The sequence below is a fragment of the Hemitrygon akajei genome, chromosome 4 (genome assembly GCF_048418815.1).
Source record: "Hemitrygon akajei chromosome 4, sHemAka1.3, whole genome shotgun sequence".
NCBI lineage: Eukaryota > Metazoa > Chordata > Chondrichthyes > Myliobatiformes > Dasyatidae > Hemitrygon > Hemitrygon akajei.
The window spans coordinates 52,889,905-52,902,968 of record NC_133127.1 but is presented as its reverse complement, the minus strand read 5'-3'; the positions used below and the strand labels follow the sequence as shown (position 1 = coordinate 52,902,968).

The 13,064-nt window shown below is 42.5% G+C and overlaps 1 protein-coding gene across 3 annotated transcripts in view; it reads left to right on the top strand.

Moving 5' to 3' along the window:
* The window catches only part of LOC140726342 (uncharacterized), a 97,256-nt gene that overhangs the window by 55,577 nt on the left and 28,615 nt on the right, over window positions 1–13,064 (top strand). For 2 of the 3 annotated variants that reach the window (XM_073042605.1, XM_073042604.1), the window contains exons 1-2: window positions 7,938–10,711; window positions 12,179–12,411. In XM_073042605.1, coding sequence (XP_072898706.1) covers window positions 10,337–10,711; window positions 12,179–12,411 — 608 coding nt within the window. In that variant the 5' untranslated portion in view covers window positions 7,938–10,336. Of the gene's footprint in view, window positions 1–1,845; window positions 1,967–7,937; window positions 10,712–12,178; window positions 12,412–13,064 lie in introns of those variants that run through there. The other variant, XM_073042606.1, reaches the window with a different exon arrangement.

Here is a 13,064-nt window from a genome sequence, read left to right as displayed (position 1 = left end):
GCCTCCACAGCTGTCTGTGGCAATGAATTCCCACCCTCTGGCTAAGTAAATTCTTCTTTGCCTCTATAATAAAAGGATGTCTTTCAATTCTGAGGCTATGACCTTTTGTCCTAGCCTCTCCCACTATTATTGGAAACATCTCCTCCATGTCCACTAGGTTTCAATGAGATCCACCCTTATTCTCCTGCCTGTGAGTACAGGCCCAGATCCATCAAATACTCCCCGTGCATTAACCCTTTCATTCCCAGAATAAGTCTCGTAAACCTCTGGACCCTCTCTAATGCCGGCACATATTTTCTTAAATGTGGAACCCAAAACTGTTTTCAATACCTTATAAAGCATCAGTGTTACACCCTTGCTTTTATATTCTAGTCCTCTCGAAATGTATGGTAAAATTGCATTTGCCTTCCTTACTACTGACTCAACCTGCAAGTTGGTCTTTAGGGAATCCTGCAATAGGACTCCTAAATTCCTTTGCACCTCCAAATTCTGAACTTGCTCCCCATTTAGGAAATAGTCTATGCCTTTAGTCAATGCAACAAAGCGAGTAACCATTCACTTCCCCACACTCTATTCCTTGCCCATTGTCTTGTAGCTATAAGAAGAGGTTGGATAGTCTAGAACAAAGGGGGTTGAGGAGTTAACTTACAGGGATTTATAGTATAGAGTAAGAGGGTCATAGATAGGGCTGAGAGAAAGACTAATTTTTTCCCCCAGGGCAAGACTGTCTAGAAGTTGTGGCGACACATTAAAGGTGAGACAGGAGAAATCCGAGGGTTAGGTTATCTGGAATGAGTTACCAGAGGAGATAGTAGAGACAGATCCGATCATAATTTTTCAAAGGTATTTGTACAGCTACTTGGATAGGAAAGATTTAGAGAGACATGAACCTAATTCAGGCAAATGGGATTATCATAGAAAGGTATCAGGCGTGACATGGATGTGGTGGCCTGAGATGATGCATTTCTGTGCTGTATGATTCTACAATTCAACGAACATGCTGGAACATGCAATGACTGAAAACCTGTATCAAAAGAGAATGCTGAAAATACTCAGCACATTAGGCAGTATCCAAGGGGGAGAGAGGAAAACGGTTTTAATGCTACAACCATATGACCTTATAACAGAACTTGCCAATGCTGATAAAAACAGGAAGGACTGGATATTTGAAAAGTGTTGCATTCAGTATTAACTATGTACCCAATCAAAAGATGGAAGTCAAGTTGCTGGAGCTTATGTTGAACCTTGAACGACACTATAGAGTACAGAGTGGAAGTTTGCTGGAAAATTGATGTGACAGCCTTCTGGAGACTTGGGCTGAATGGAAGTGTTCTGTGAAGTAGCCAGACAGTCTCCAATCTCCAACCCACTGCCCCAGCACCCAAACTACTAGACCTACACAGTCCTGTACTAATGTGCTTTGTGCCACTGAACCTATGAACCTATTCTGAAATTGAAATGTTAATATTACAAGTTAGTGTTTCAATTGCAGTGCACTCCACTTTGAGAGTACATTAATAGTTAAAGCCATCTTTATTACAGCTTCTTGACGAAACGTCGACAGCGCTTCTCCCTATAGATGCCGCCTGGCCTGCTGTGTTCCACCAGCATTTTGTGTGTGTTGTTGTTTATTACAGCTTCCTGTGTTTCGTGCGGAAAATACTAAGAGTTTGCAACTGAACTTCCACCATGTACTGTGGGCAGATAAGGCTTGCTAATGAGAATGAAAATTAATCTTTAAGAAATTAACTGAAACAATTCTCAGACAGTGAAAAAATTAAGTATTGCCATTGCTCTATTATCACAGATAATCACTACTGTCACTTGTTCTTTCTAATATTTTAGCCTGAAGGACAGCCACAAAACTATTTGCAGACCTTAAGTGACTCTTTGGAGTGCCGACAGGAACATTGGAGCTTCAAAGAAATGAATGAAGGTGGAGATCCAGCCAGTAACACACATGCAAGTATTAAGACATGATCCTGCTCACTAAAGCCGTCCATTACTTTCAATTCTGCTGCAGGTTCTTTTGTCAATTTATTGTGGAGGGTGTTGAACCTTAAGGCATATTCCAAGGGACGAAAAATATGTTACCAGGATGTTGCCTGGGCTTGTGGACCTAAGTTACAATAAGAGGGTGCATGGTATAGGACTTTATACCCTGGAACATAGGAGATTTATATACCTGTTAGAGGTATATAAGATCATGAGGGGTGAAAACACATAGTCTTTTTCTCAGAGTGGGGTTGCTGAAGTCAAGAGAGCATATGTTTAACATCAGAGGCAAGAGATTTAAAGGAGACATCAGGGCAGCTTCTTTATACAAAGGGTGGTGTATATTTGGAATGAACTGCCAGAAATATTGGTTAGGTGGGCATATTAGCAACACTTTACAATAATCTAGGAAGAGGTAAAGGAGCCTGAAGACCCACAATCAATAATTCAGAAATAGCTTCTCTCCCTTCATCATCAGATTTCTGAATAGTCTATGATCCCATGAATACTCCCTCGTTATTCCTCTTTTAAAGTACTATTTATGTATTTTGTTGGTGCTGGAAGCATGTATCACTTGCGGACTGCCCCAGCACATCCTTGGACTGTGTTGGTCATTGATGCAAATGACACATTTCACTGTGTATTTCAATATTCGTGTGACAAATAAAGCTAATATTTATCATTTCTTTATTCAGAATTTAAAGTAATATCAATTTCATTTCATCTAGTCAGTGGCATTGGAATGGAATTGCAGATTAGGGCTTATGTGGCTGAACTGAAGAAATATAGGTTTAAAGGTAAAACTTGCACAAAATGCAACAAAGTAGAATGCATACAAAGAACATGTTGGGTGGACGAAAATAAATGGAGTGTGCGGGCAAAGATAAAGATAAAAAGTCAAGCTGCAGTTTCAAACAGAACAATAGCCTGCATGCTGTTGAGGAAAAATCTGATAATGATGAGAGTGACAATGTTAAAAAGATTAAAAGATTATGGGCTCAGAGCATGATGCTATAAGTGTGAATTCTTTAAACCAAGCATCACTTACTATGGTCACACCATTAACAAACAAGTATTACAGAAGTGTGCTGAAAAAATTCAAGCGGTGGTGGATGACCCACAGCTAAAGGACTTGTCACAGTTGTGGTCCTTTTTAGGATTTGTCAATTCCTATAACAGGTTCCTGTCAAACCTGGGTACTGGGTCCTGTGAAATGCATTCATTTTATACACCAAGGAATAATTAATGTGAATTTCCCAGAGCAAGCATTTCAAAAACAATTTAATTTGAGTAATAAAGAAAGTAAAAAAATGTAAACTTTTTATATTATTTCAGCTTCTATCTTAAAATTGTGTATGTCATTCTTTACTCTAGTATCCATAAAATGTTTAATCAGTTAACATTGAATTAAATCTCTGGTTTGCTGTTGATGAGAGTTGATCAATGCGATGGGTAGTTCAGTTCGTCTGATAAAACCCTGTGGAATGGCTGTTGGTACTCACCACAGTCTGGAAAGGCCAATTCACTTCTGACAAATACATGATCCCAGCCAACAGTTTTCTTTGAGCCCTTGCTTGTGGGAGAGGGAGCCTGAACTTGTGAGCTTGTAGCCTTTCGGGACTTTTTGGCAGACTGCAGTCATAACAATCTATTAGGCATTCAGCAAAGGCCAATAAAAAAAAGCGAGGTGTAAGCGGAGTCCCCATTGTGTGAGTGGCCAGCGTTTGAGTGGTGCAACTTTGGCTCACAAGTCTTGGGCAAGAAGGGATGAAGGCTCTAAATAAGTTCTAGTAAGTTTTGTTTTACTCTTTTCTTTGTCTATTAGTACATAGTTAGTGTGGTGAGAATGGGTTAGCGGTATGTTCTTCGTGTAAAATGCAGGATCTATGGGTGACCTCCACTCTCCTGATAACTACATCTGTATGAAGTGCATCAGGCTACAGTTCCTTAGAGAACTTGTTTAGGAAATGGGCCTGCAGCTGGATGACCTTCAGAATAAGGAGGTGAAAGAAGGGAGCTACAGGGAGTCAGCCCTAAGTTGCAGGGGCCAGGTACTTGGGTGACTGTCAGAAAAAGGAAAGGCAGCCAATGCATAGTACCTCTACGGCCGTTCCCCTCAATAATAAGAATTGTATACTGTTGGGAGGGGTGGGACCCACCAGGGGGAAACTACAATGACTGGGTGTCTGGCACAGAGTCTGCAAGGGGAGGAGAAGAGGAGAGCAGTACTGCTAAGGGATTCCAGAGTTAGAGAAGCAGATTCTATGGATGTGAAAGAGAGATTTAGATGGCATGCTGCCTCCCAGTGTTACAACACACACCCATTCACGGCAGTTTCCGAGGTTCCAATACTCTGACTCCCCGGAGTATGGATAGCTGGTGCAGCCCCTTTTAAAGATTCAGGACAGTTCTGCTAATTGGCGATCATGTTTTGGGCATCAGGGATTGAGCGTTTAAGGGGCACCTGAACCGAGGTTTGGTGCTCAATCGTAAGCCTACTCGTGATTTTCGCTAGTGTCTGTTTTGTGCTCAGATTCTCGAACCAGTTTAAAACCGTGTCTCGATCCTAGCCTCGGATACTCCAGCATTTGGATCCAAGCCATTCTTGTCAAGGACTTTCATCACAGTACGAATGAGCCGCAGTATGGGCCCAGTGGGGTACTGAGCCTTTCGTCCGCTGTGACCAGCCACAGCGGAGATACTTGGCATCAGAGCCTGGAGGTACATGACCTCCAGGTAGCCATTGGTCAATTTTTGCAAGGAGGAGGTTGGAGTCGCTTGAGACAACCAGTTGTCCTGCTCCAGAGCCAATACATCTTCCAACCCTGGAGAGGTTCCATGGTGACCTGGGTTCTTGCTGCAGCTTCCTCACCTAGTGCTTGTTAGTGTTTGAACTCCAGCCATCCCGGTTCCCTTTGGAGTGCAGAAAGGTGACTTTCATTATCTCTCTTCTGACTGAGAAAGCCCTGGACTGGGCCACCGCACATTGAGAACGCAGGTCGGAGATTTGTTCGGCCACCATGAGGGAGGTGTTTCATCACTCCGCTGAGCTAACCAAGCCTCAGAGCACTGATGAAGGTTTGACGGGGGGCTGGGGGAACAGTCAGCGGCTGACTACGCAATTGAATTTTGGACATTGCCCTAGGAGAGTGGTTGGAACGAGGAGGCCTTGGCCACTCTATACTGCTATGGATTCCGAGACAAACTGAGAAATGCCCTCGCCTTGGGAGAGCCAGCAGAGAACTTCTCATCAACCAGTCTATCCGTCTCCATAATCAGCTGGCAGAGTGCATGTGAGATTACATCATGAATTTGAAGAGAGCTAGGCTGAGCCAGGACTCATCGCATCGTTGTTCCACTCCCCAACTTCAGACCATGACCAGCCCATCGCCTGCTCAAGATCTGGTCGAACTCATGCAGGTCGGTTGCACTAGACTCTCTGCTGATGAGAGTTCCCAGTGCCGGAGTCAAGGTTGCAGCTTTTCCCGCAGGAAAGCAGGCTACCCGGGGAACTGCTAAGACAGGCGTGTCGGGAGGACCGTGATGGTAGCAGCCACTCTGCCCAACCCCACGGATTCTGGTTTCATGCTGCAGGTGGAGTTCAACTGCCATAAGAACGTGAGGCAGGTGAAGACATCTGTAGTCTCTGGGACTGTGGGTAATTTTCTGGATAAAGGAGCCGCCTGTGGGTTCAACATACTGTTGTGAGAGGTGAGTCAGTCCTTGCATTCAACTGTCTTGGATAGTTACCCCGCTAGGCTCTGGCCGGTTCAGCAATAGACTACAGTTTTGCAGATAGGGGATCATGTGGAAGACATTAATTTCTACTTTATTGACACTCCACTCATACCCCTGACCCTCGGGTACCTTTGGCTGTCTCAACCTAACCCATCCGTGGACTGCACAGAGGGGAGAATCACAGCTTGGTCAGAGGGTTTTTTTCAGCTTGTTGTTCCGACCCCAGACTCCCATGACCACAGCCAACAGGGACAGACCTCTGCTCAGGGTAACCTGGAGCCTTCAGGAGACCTAGTCCTACCTTCAAGGGAAGACGCCAGCTCCAGCCAATAGGCCTGTGCAAGTTCTGACACTGTCCAGTCAGGACTGCACTGGAATGAGATCTCTAGTTGAGCAAACCAAGGAGGTTTCCAAGCAGTATGGAACTCTAGCAGTTAAGCGTAAGGGCTCCAGTTAGCAGGTCCTGTCTAAGGGGAAGGCTGCAGGACAGAGATCCTTGGAAACTAGGCCCATGAACACAAGGACCATTTGTAACACCTTGTTGTTGATGTCTGAGGAGACGGATGAGGATTTGGACTGTGATTTGGCTTCTGTTTTCGCTAAAGACTCTTGTGGACCTATGGGGCGGCTCTGTGGTCTGCCGAAGCACCCCCTACTACTGACAGAGTCTCTGAAGTTATCCTCAGAGGAAGGTTCAGGGGTAATTGTAGCACCCATGCCAGTAGAAATCCTTTCCATCTGCAAGGATTTGGAAGAGGTCTTCAGTAATGGAGAGGCCTTGACTCTTCCACCACACCGACCCTATGACTGTGCAATAAATCTGCTGCCTGTTGCCCTCCGCAGGGACGATTAAACGCACTCACAGGCCTGGAGATAAGGGCCATGACAGAGTATATTAAAGAGGATCTTGCACTGGGATTTATTTGGCCCTCCACCTCTCTAGCCGACGCTGCCTTCTTCTCTGTCCAGAAAAAGGATGGGAGTCTGCGGCCTTGCATTGATTATAGAGGCTGAATCGGGTAATGGCTAAGAATCACTACCCTCTTCCACTCAGGAACACTGCTTTCGAGATTCTCCAAGGGGCAAGAGTATTCTGAAAGCTGGACTTACGGAGTGGTTCGCATAAAGGAGGGTGACGAGTGGAAGACGGCATCCGACACACTGACAGGGCACTATGAGTATTTGGTCAGTCCTTCAGCCTTGTGAATGCGCCAGCAGTTTTCCAGGCCTTTATAAGTGCCATGCTCTCCATATGTACGCCTTCGTCTACTTGGAAGATATCCCAATTTTCTTGAAGTACGTTGCTCACGTCAGACATATCCTAAAGGGGTTTCTTGCTCATGAACTTTACATCAAGCTGGAGAAGTCTGAATTTCATGTAACCACCATTTCATTTTTGGGCTTTGTCATCTTTAATGGCAATCGCAAGATGGACTCTAGTAAGATGTAGGCAGTCAGAGATTGGCCACAGAAAAGTGTGGCATCATGTTTCTGAAGAGCGTTTTGCAAACTGATTGGGGTGACAGCGAGTCGTTCCTCTGGGTTTCACATGCAGTCCATGGCCAGACGGAGTGGGTGAACCAAGATATGGAATGTACTTAAAGATGCCTGGCCTTTGAAAGACTGAACAAGTGGAGTGACCATTTGATCTGCGCAAAGGTCACCCACAACACTTTACAGCATTTGGCACATGGGAAGTCTCCTTTCGAATGTGAATTTGGATATTCTTTGCCACTCTTCCTTGAGCAAGAGGCAGAGGTTGGAATTCCTGCAGCTGAAGATCTCGTCTGACACTGTAAGGAGAGACGTTCTAGAGCAAGGGATGTTCTGTCAGCTTCTTCCCAGAAAGCTGAAATAAAAGCTAACCACAAGAGAAGACAGTGGCTAGTTTTGTAGCCCGGACAATAAGTCTGGCTGTTGACTCAGGTTTTGCCTCTCTGAGGCACCCAAATTCATTGGACCCTTCAGGGTTCTGTGTAAATCTGGTGGACTGCACCTTGCAGTTCCCCAAGCCATTCAAGATGAATCCCACTTTCCATGTTTCCAAGTTAAAACCTGTGAACACCAACCCATTAGCCCCACTGCCATCAGAATGAAATCAAATCCTCAGAAACTGGTGACCTGGGATTTGAAGATGTAGAATCCTTGTGGGTAGAGTTAAGAAACTGCAAGGGTAAAAAGACTCTAATGGGAGTCACTGTATATACAGACCTCTTAACAGTAACCAAGATGCAAGGGCAAATTACAATGCAAGATAGAAAAAGCATGTACAAAGGGCAATGTTACAATAGTCATGGGGGATTTTAAGATGCAGGTATATTGGTGATGCAAGTTGGTGCTGGATCCCAAGAGATGGAGTTTGTGGAATGCATATGAGGTAGTTTTTTAGAGCAGCTTGAAGTTGAGCCCACTAGGAAAAAGGCAATACTGATTGGATGCTATGTAATGAACCAGATTTGATTAGGGAGCTTAAGGTGAAGAAGCCCTTACAAGACAGTGATTACAATGTGATTGAATTCACCCTACAGTTTACGTGGGAGAAGCAAAACTCAGATATATCTGTTTTATAGTGGAGTAAAGGGAATTACATGAGTGAGGAGGTGGCCAAAGTTGATTGGAAGGAGGCACTAACAGGGACGATGGTAGAACAGCAATGGGTCAAGTTTCTGGGAGCAATTTGGAAGGCAAAGGGTAGATTCATCCAAAGAAGAAGTATTCTACATGACACAACCATGGCTGACAAGGGAAGTCAAGACAACATAAAAGCAAAACAGAGGACAGCATAATGTTGCAAAATTAGTGGGATTCTAGACAATTTGGAACCTTTTCAAAACAAACAGAAGACAACTAATAAAGCCATAAGAAAAAAATAGTTGAAATATGAAGGTAAACTGGTCAATAATAAAAGAGGGGTCACCAAAATTTTTCTCAGATTATTTAAAGGGTAAAAGAGAGGCAAGATGATGTGAAGATAGGTGGAGGGGCAGATAGGTTGAGGAAGCAGGGAGTCTGCAGATGGACAGACAGATTAGGAGAATGGGCAAAGGAGTAGCAGATGGAATACAATGTAGGGAAGTGTATGGTCATGCACTTTGGTAGAAGAAATAAAAGTGCAGATTATTTTCTAAACAGGGAGAAAATTCAAAATTCAGAGATGCAAAGGGAACTGGGAGTCCATGTGCAGGATTCCCTGAAGGTTAACTTGCAGGTTGAGTCAGTGGCAAATTTAAAGTTAGCATTCATTTGAAAAGGACATCTTTTATATATAATATAAAATATAAAAGCAAGAATGTAATACTGAGACTTTATAAGGCATTGGTCCAACAATACTTGCACTATTGTGACCAGTTTTGGGCCCCTTAGCTAAGAAAAGATGCATTGGCATTGGAGAGGGTCCGGATGAGGTTTGCGAGAATGATTCTGGGAATGAAAAGGTTAATGTATGAGGAGCATTTGATGGCTCTGGGCCTGAACTCACCGGAGTTTAAAATAATGGTGAGGGGTGGAATCTCATTGAAACCTATCAAATATTAAAAGGTCGAGATAGGGTGGATGTGGAGAGGATATTTCCTATCATGAGGGATTCTAGAATCAGCTACCACAGCCTCAGAATAGAGGGACGTCCATTTAGAATAGAAATTAGAACAAATTTCTTTAGCCAGAGGGTGGTGAATCTGTGGAATTCATTACCACTAATGGTTGTGGAGGCCAAGTCATTTGGTATATTTAAATTGAAGCTTGATAGGTTCTTAATGAGTCAGGGTATCAAAGGTTAAAGTGAGCAGACAGGAGAATGGTGTTGAGACAGGTATTGAATCAGCCATGATAGAATGGTGGGGCAGACTCGATGGGCCAAATGACCTAATTCTGCTCCTATGTGTTGTGGTCTGATGGTCTTTTGGAATAGTGGTGCATGCTGCCACTAGTCTCTGGTTGCAAAATCCAAGTCACTACAAATGGATTTAAATGTGAAGTAACTTGTTTTGTGTTTGTTGATGAGGTCATGTTCGAATATTCCATTTGATCTTTGGGCATGGATCAGATAAAGATTTCCTGTACAATAGATTATTGAAAGGGACAAATTACTTGCTGCAATTTCCTTTTCCATAATTTATATCTTTGCTCTTTAAATTTTAGCACTGTGTTTATTCATTTTGTAATTTGCTTTTTCTTTAAAAGTCAGGTGTGTTTCCAGTGTTTATAAAAAAAAACATAGAGAACCTACAGCACAATACAGGCCCTTCAGCACACAAAGTTTTGTGCTGAACATGTCCCTACCTTAGAAATTACTAGGCTTACCCATAGCCCTCTATTTTACTAAGCTCCATGTACCTATCCAAAAGTCTGTTAAAAGACCCTATCGTATCCACCTCCATCACCATTGCCGGCAACCCATTCCATGCACTCACCACTCTCTGAGTAAAAAACTTACCCCGACATCTCCTCAGTACCTACTACCCAGCACCTGGTAGCACCTTCTATGTTGAAGAAAATCTTGTCCAGATGTTCACTAAGAAGAACCAAAGAAGCTTACTACTTCAGAGAGCCTAAAAATAATCTTCCTTTCAACATTCTGTAGATGAATACACAGTCCAAATAGGGCATGAGCAGTCGAGCCTATACCTTCACAAAATTTAAATGCCACTTGAGTAGGCACATGGATAGAATGGTTCAGAGGGATATGGGCCAAACACAGACAAATAGGACTAGCTCACCTGGGCATCTTGGACCAATTAGGTCAAAGGGCTTATTTCCCTGCTGCAAAAATCTTTGGCTCTGTACCTTGCTCTCTGATTTTTTCCAGGAGGAGGACCTCCGTGAACTGGCATCTCACCTTGTGGATGCTGAGAATGGGAAAGCATCATTGGAGAACCAAGTGTCAGATCTACACACTCAACTATTCCAAACTAAATGTGAGAGCTATGGTCTGAAGAAACAACGCCTGGAGTCAGAACTACAATTAACCGCAAATCAAAATGTAAGAATATCTGGAGGTCATTTATTCTACCTAACTGATTAGAGCTATTCTAGATTACCAAAGAATGGACATTGAAACTATGTAACACAGTACTAAAGAGTGGAAAAATGATTTAAAACCTATTTTAGATTTCAGCTTATCTCTTCTAGGTAGGTACAATGAATGGTTCAGCCTTTTCCAGTAACTCTCCTGCAATAAAGAAAGGAGTGTGTTAGTGTCAGTCCTGTGAAGTGTTTGGAGAATTCACCTGTGGTACAGAGATTGTGAGGAACATGAGACATGCAGCTGGAAATCAGAGAACATTTCCTCTGTAACTAAATGGATACTGAGTCATAACTGAGGCCAACGGAATTGTTGACGGTGGGCAAATAGAGACAAGATGGATCTCTAATTGAATGGACATACGTACTCAGCATACTAAGTGACCTGCCCTTCTTTCAATGTTTCATGGTGTATCTTGCCTGTTATGATGAGGTCATTGATCTTCATTGGTGCACAGGCAAATAGGCTAGTAATTAGTGCGGCTTCCCTTCATGAGGTTTGAATGATGTTTCTGAATCATTTACTGACATGCAGATACATGAGTCGGTTCTGCTGTGTTCAATTTAGTCTGATATCAGTCATCTGGATAGGACTGAGAGTAATCCAGTTATTTATCGTTGCATTGTTTTCAGTATATGGATGAGGAAGTCTTTTGATAACTTCTGCTTTCCTCACTTCCTCAGTATAAAACCTTCTGGAACGTTGTTTATCATATTCTGAATCACAAAGGCTTGTGTAATATAGAAGTGATTTATGTTATCATGCAGCATGATGCTCAAGGCAAGTTAATGCAAGTGTAGATATATGCTTTTACTGTTTGCAAACTGTTGAGTTAGGAGCTTGTTGAACTTATGCTTTTGATTGGATTGGCACTCATGAAAGTGAGCTTTCATCTTTATTTTTTTTGAGCGTGTCACACCATACAGTCAGCCATTCTTGTCTGGCGCGAGGTGTCAGGATTGGTCTCCTTTCGGATTAACTGGGTCACGGTATGAATGTTCCTGACTCGACCCTTGTATCCATCCTGATTAAGTGATGAGATTAACCTAAAAATTGGAACAGATGTAAACTGGATTACTAATTTGCCACTGTGATTTTGATGATCGCATCATTGCCAAGATCTACCTGAATCTCAATTCCATTTTTGCAGGTGGCTTCTGCAAATGTACGTTATACAATTGACTCCTGTTTTATCCCCTTTTTAAATTGGGAATACTTCTAACAATGCCTAGACAAAGAAGTGATTAAAATCAGTCAAATTTCAAATCTCCTTTTTGATAGAAAGCCTATGGGTATTATAGCGGTACCAGATAATATCTCTTCAAGGTATCTACAATGTATAGTAACCATGGTGAGATGGTGTCACATTAGTTGATGTCGTTTCCAGAAACATGTGAAGACGTGCTTTTATTTCCTATACCACAGATAAATGAAAGCCTTTTGTGGGAGATAACAAGACTGAAACAAAGCTTGCAGGCTTTGGAACAACAAATTGTAAACCTGCAGAGTGAAAAGACAACTTTATCCTTTCAGCTGAAGACACTAGAATCTGAACAGCAGCAGTTATCTAATGAGAAAAAGCTGTTGGTGGAAACACTGAAAGGAATGAAGTGTCACAGATGCAGTGACTCCTTGTTACTGAATCAATTTGATGGCAGGTAATTTTGTTTCATCTATTATTTCATAAATGGTAACAGGATTCAGCATTATAATTAAAGGACGGAAAGGGGATGACAGAAGTTATTTTCCACAGTCTAATGTACTTGAAACAAAGCAATAATTTAAACAAATGGCTTGTAAAACAGGGAGCACCATTTAAAAGGAATTAGAAAAGTGCTTGAGGGGAAGGATATAAAGGCTGTATTTAAAGGGGGCACCATAGCAGTTAGCATGTTGCTATTACAGCTCATGGCATCAGAGTTCAGAGTTGAGCTTTGGCATCCTCTGTGAGAAAGTTTGTACAGGCTTCCTTTGGGTGCTCCAGTTTCCTCCCACAGTCCAAAGACATACTGGTTAGTAGGTTAACTGGTTATTATAAATTGTAAAGAAAGGAATAAACAAGATTGCCATAAGCAATCTCTAAATGGCAGGTGATATTCCTCTGTAGGGTATGGATCTGCAGAACACTATCAGTACTAGTGATTATTGATAGAACCACCTTACTATATTTGAAACAAAAAAAGAAATGAGGGGATTTACCTGATGTCAACTACTTTCCAAAGAGGAGATTTTTGCATGGTAATTTATAGCTTAAGAGTAGAATAAAATGGCAGGCGCTATTACTTTCTGATGGGAATTTTCCAGGATAGGA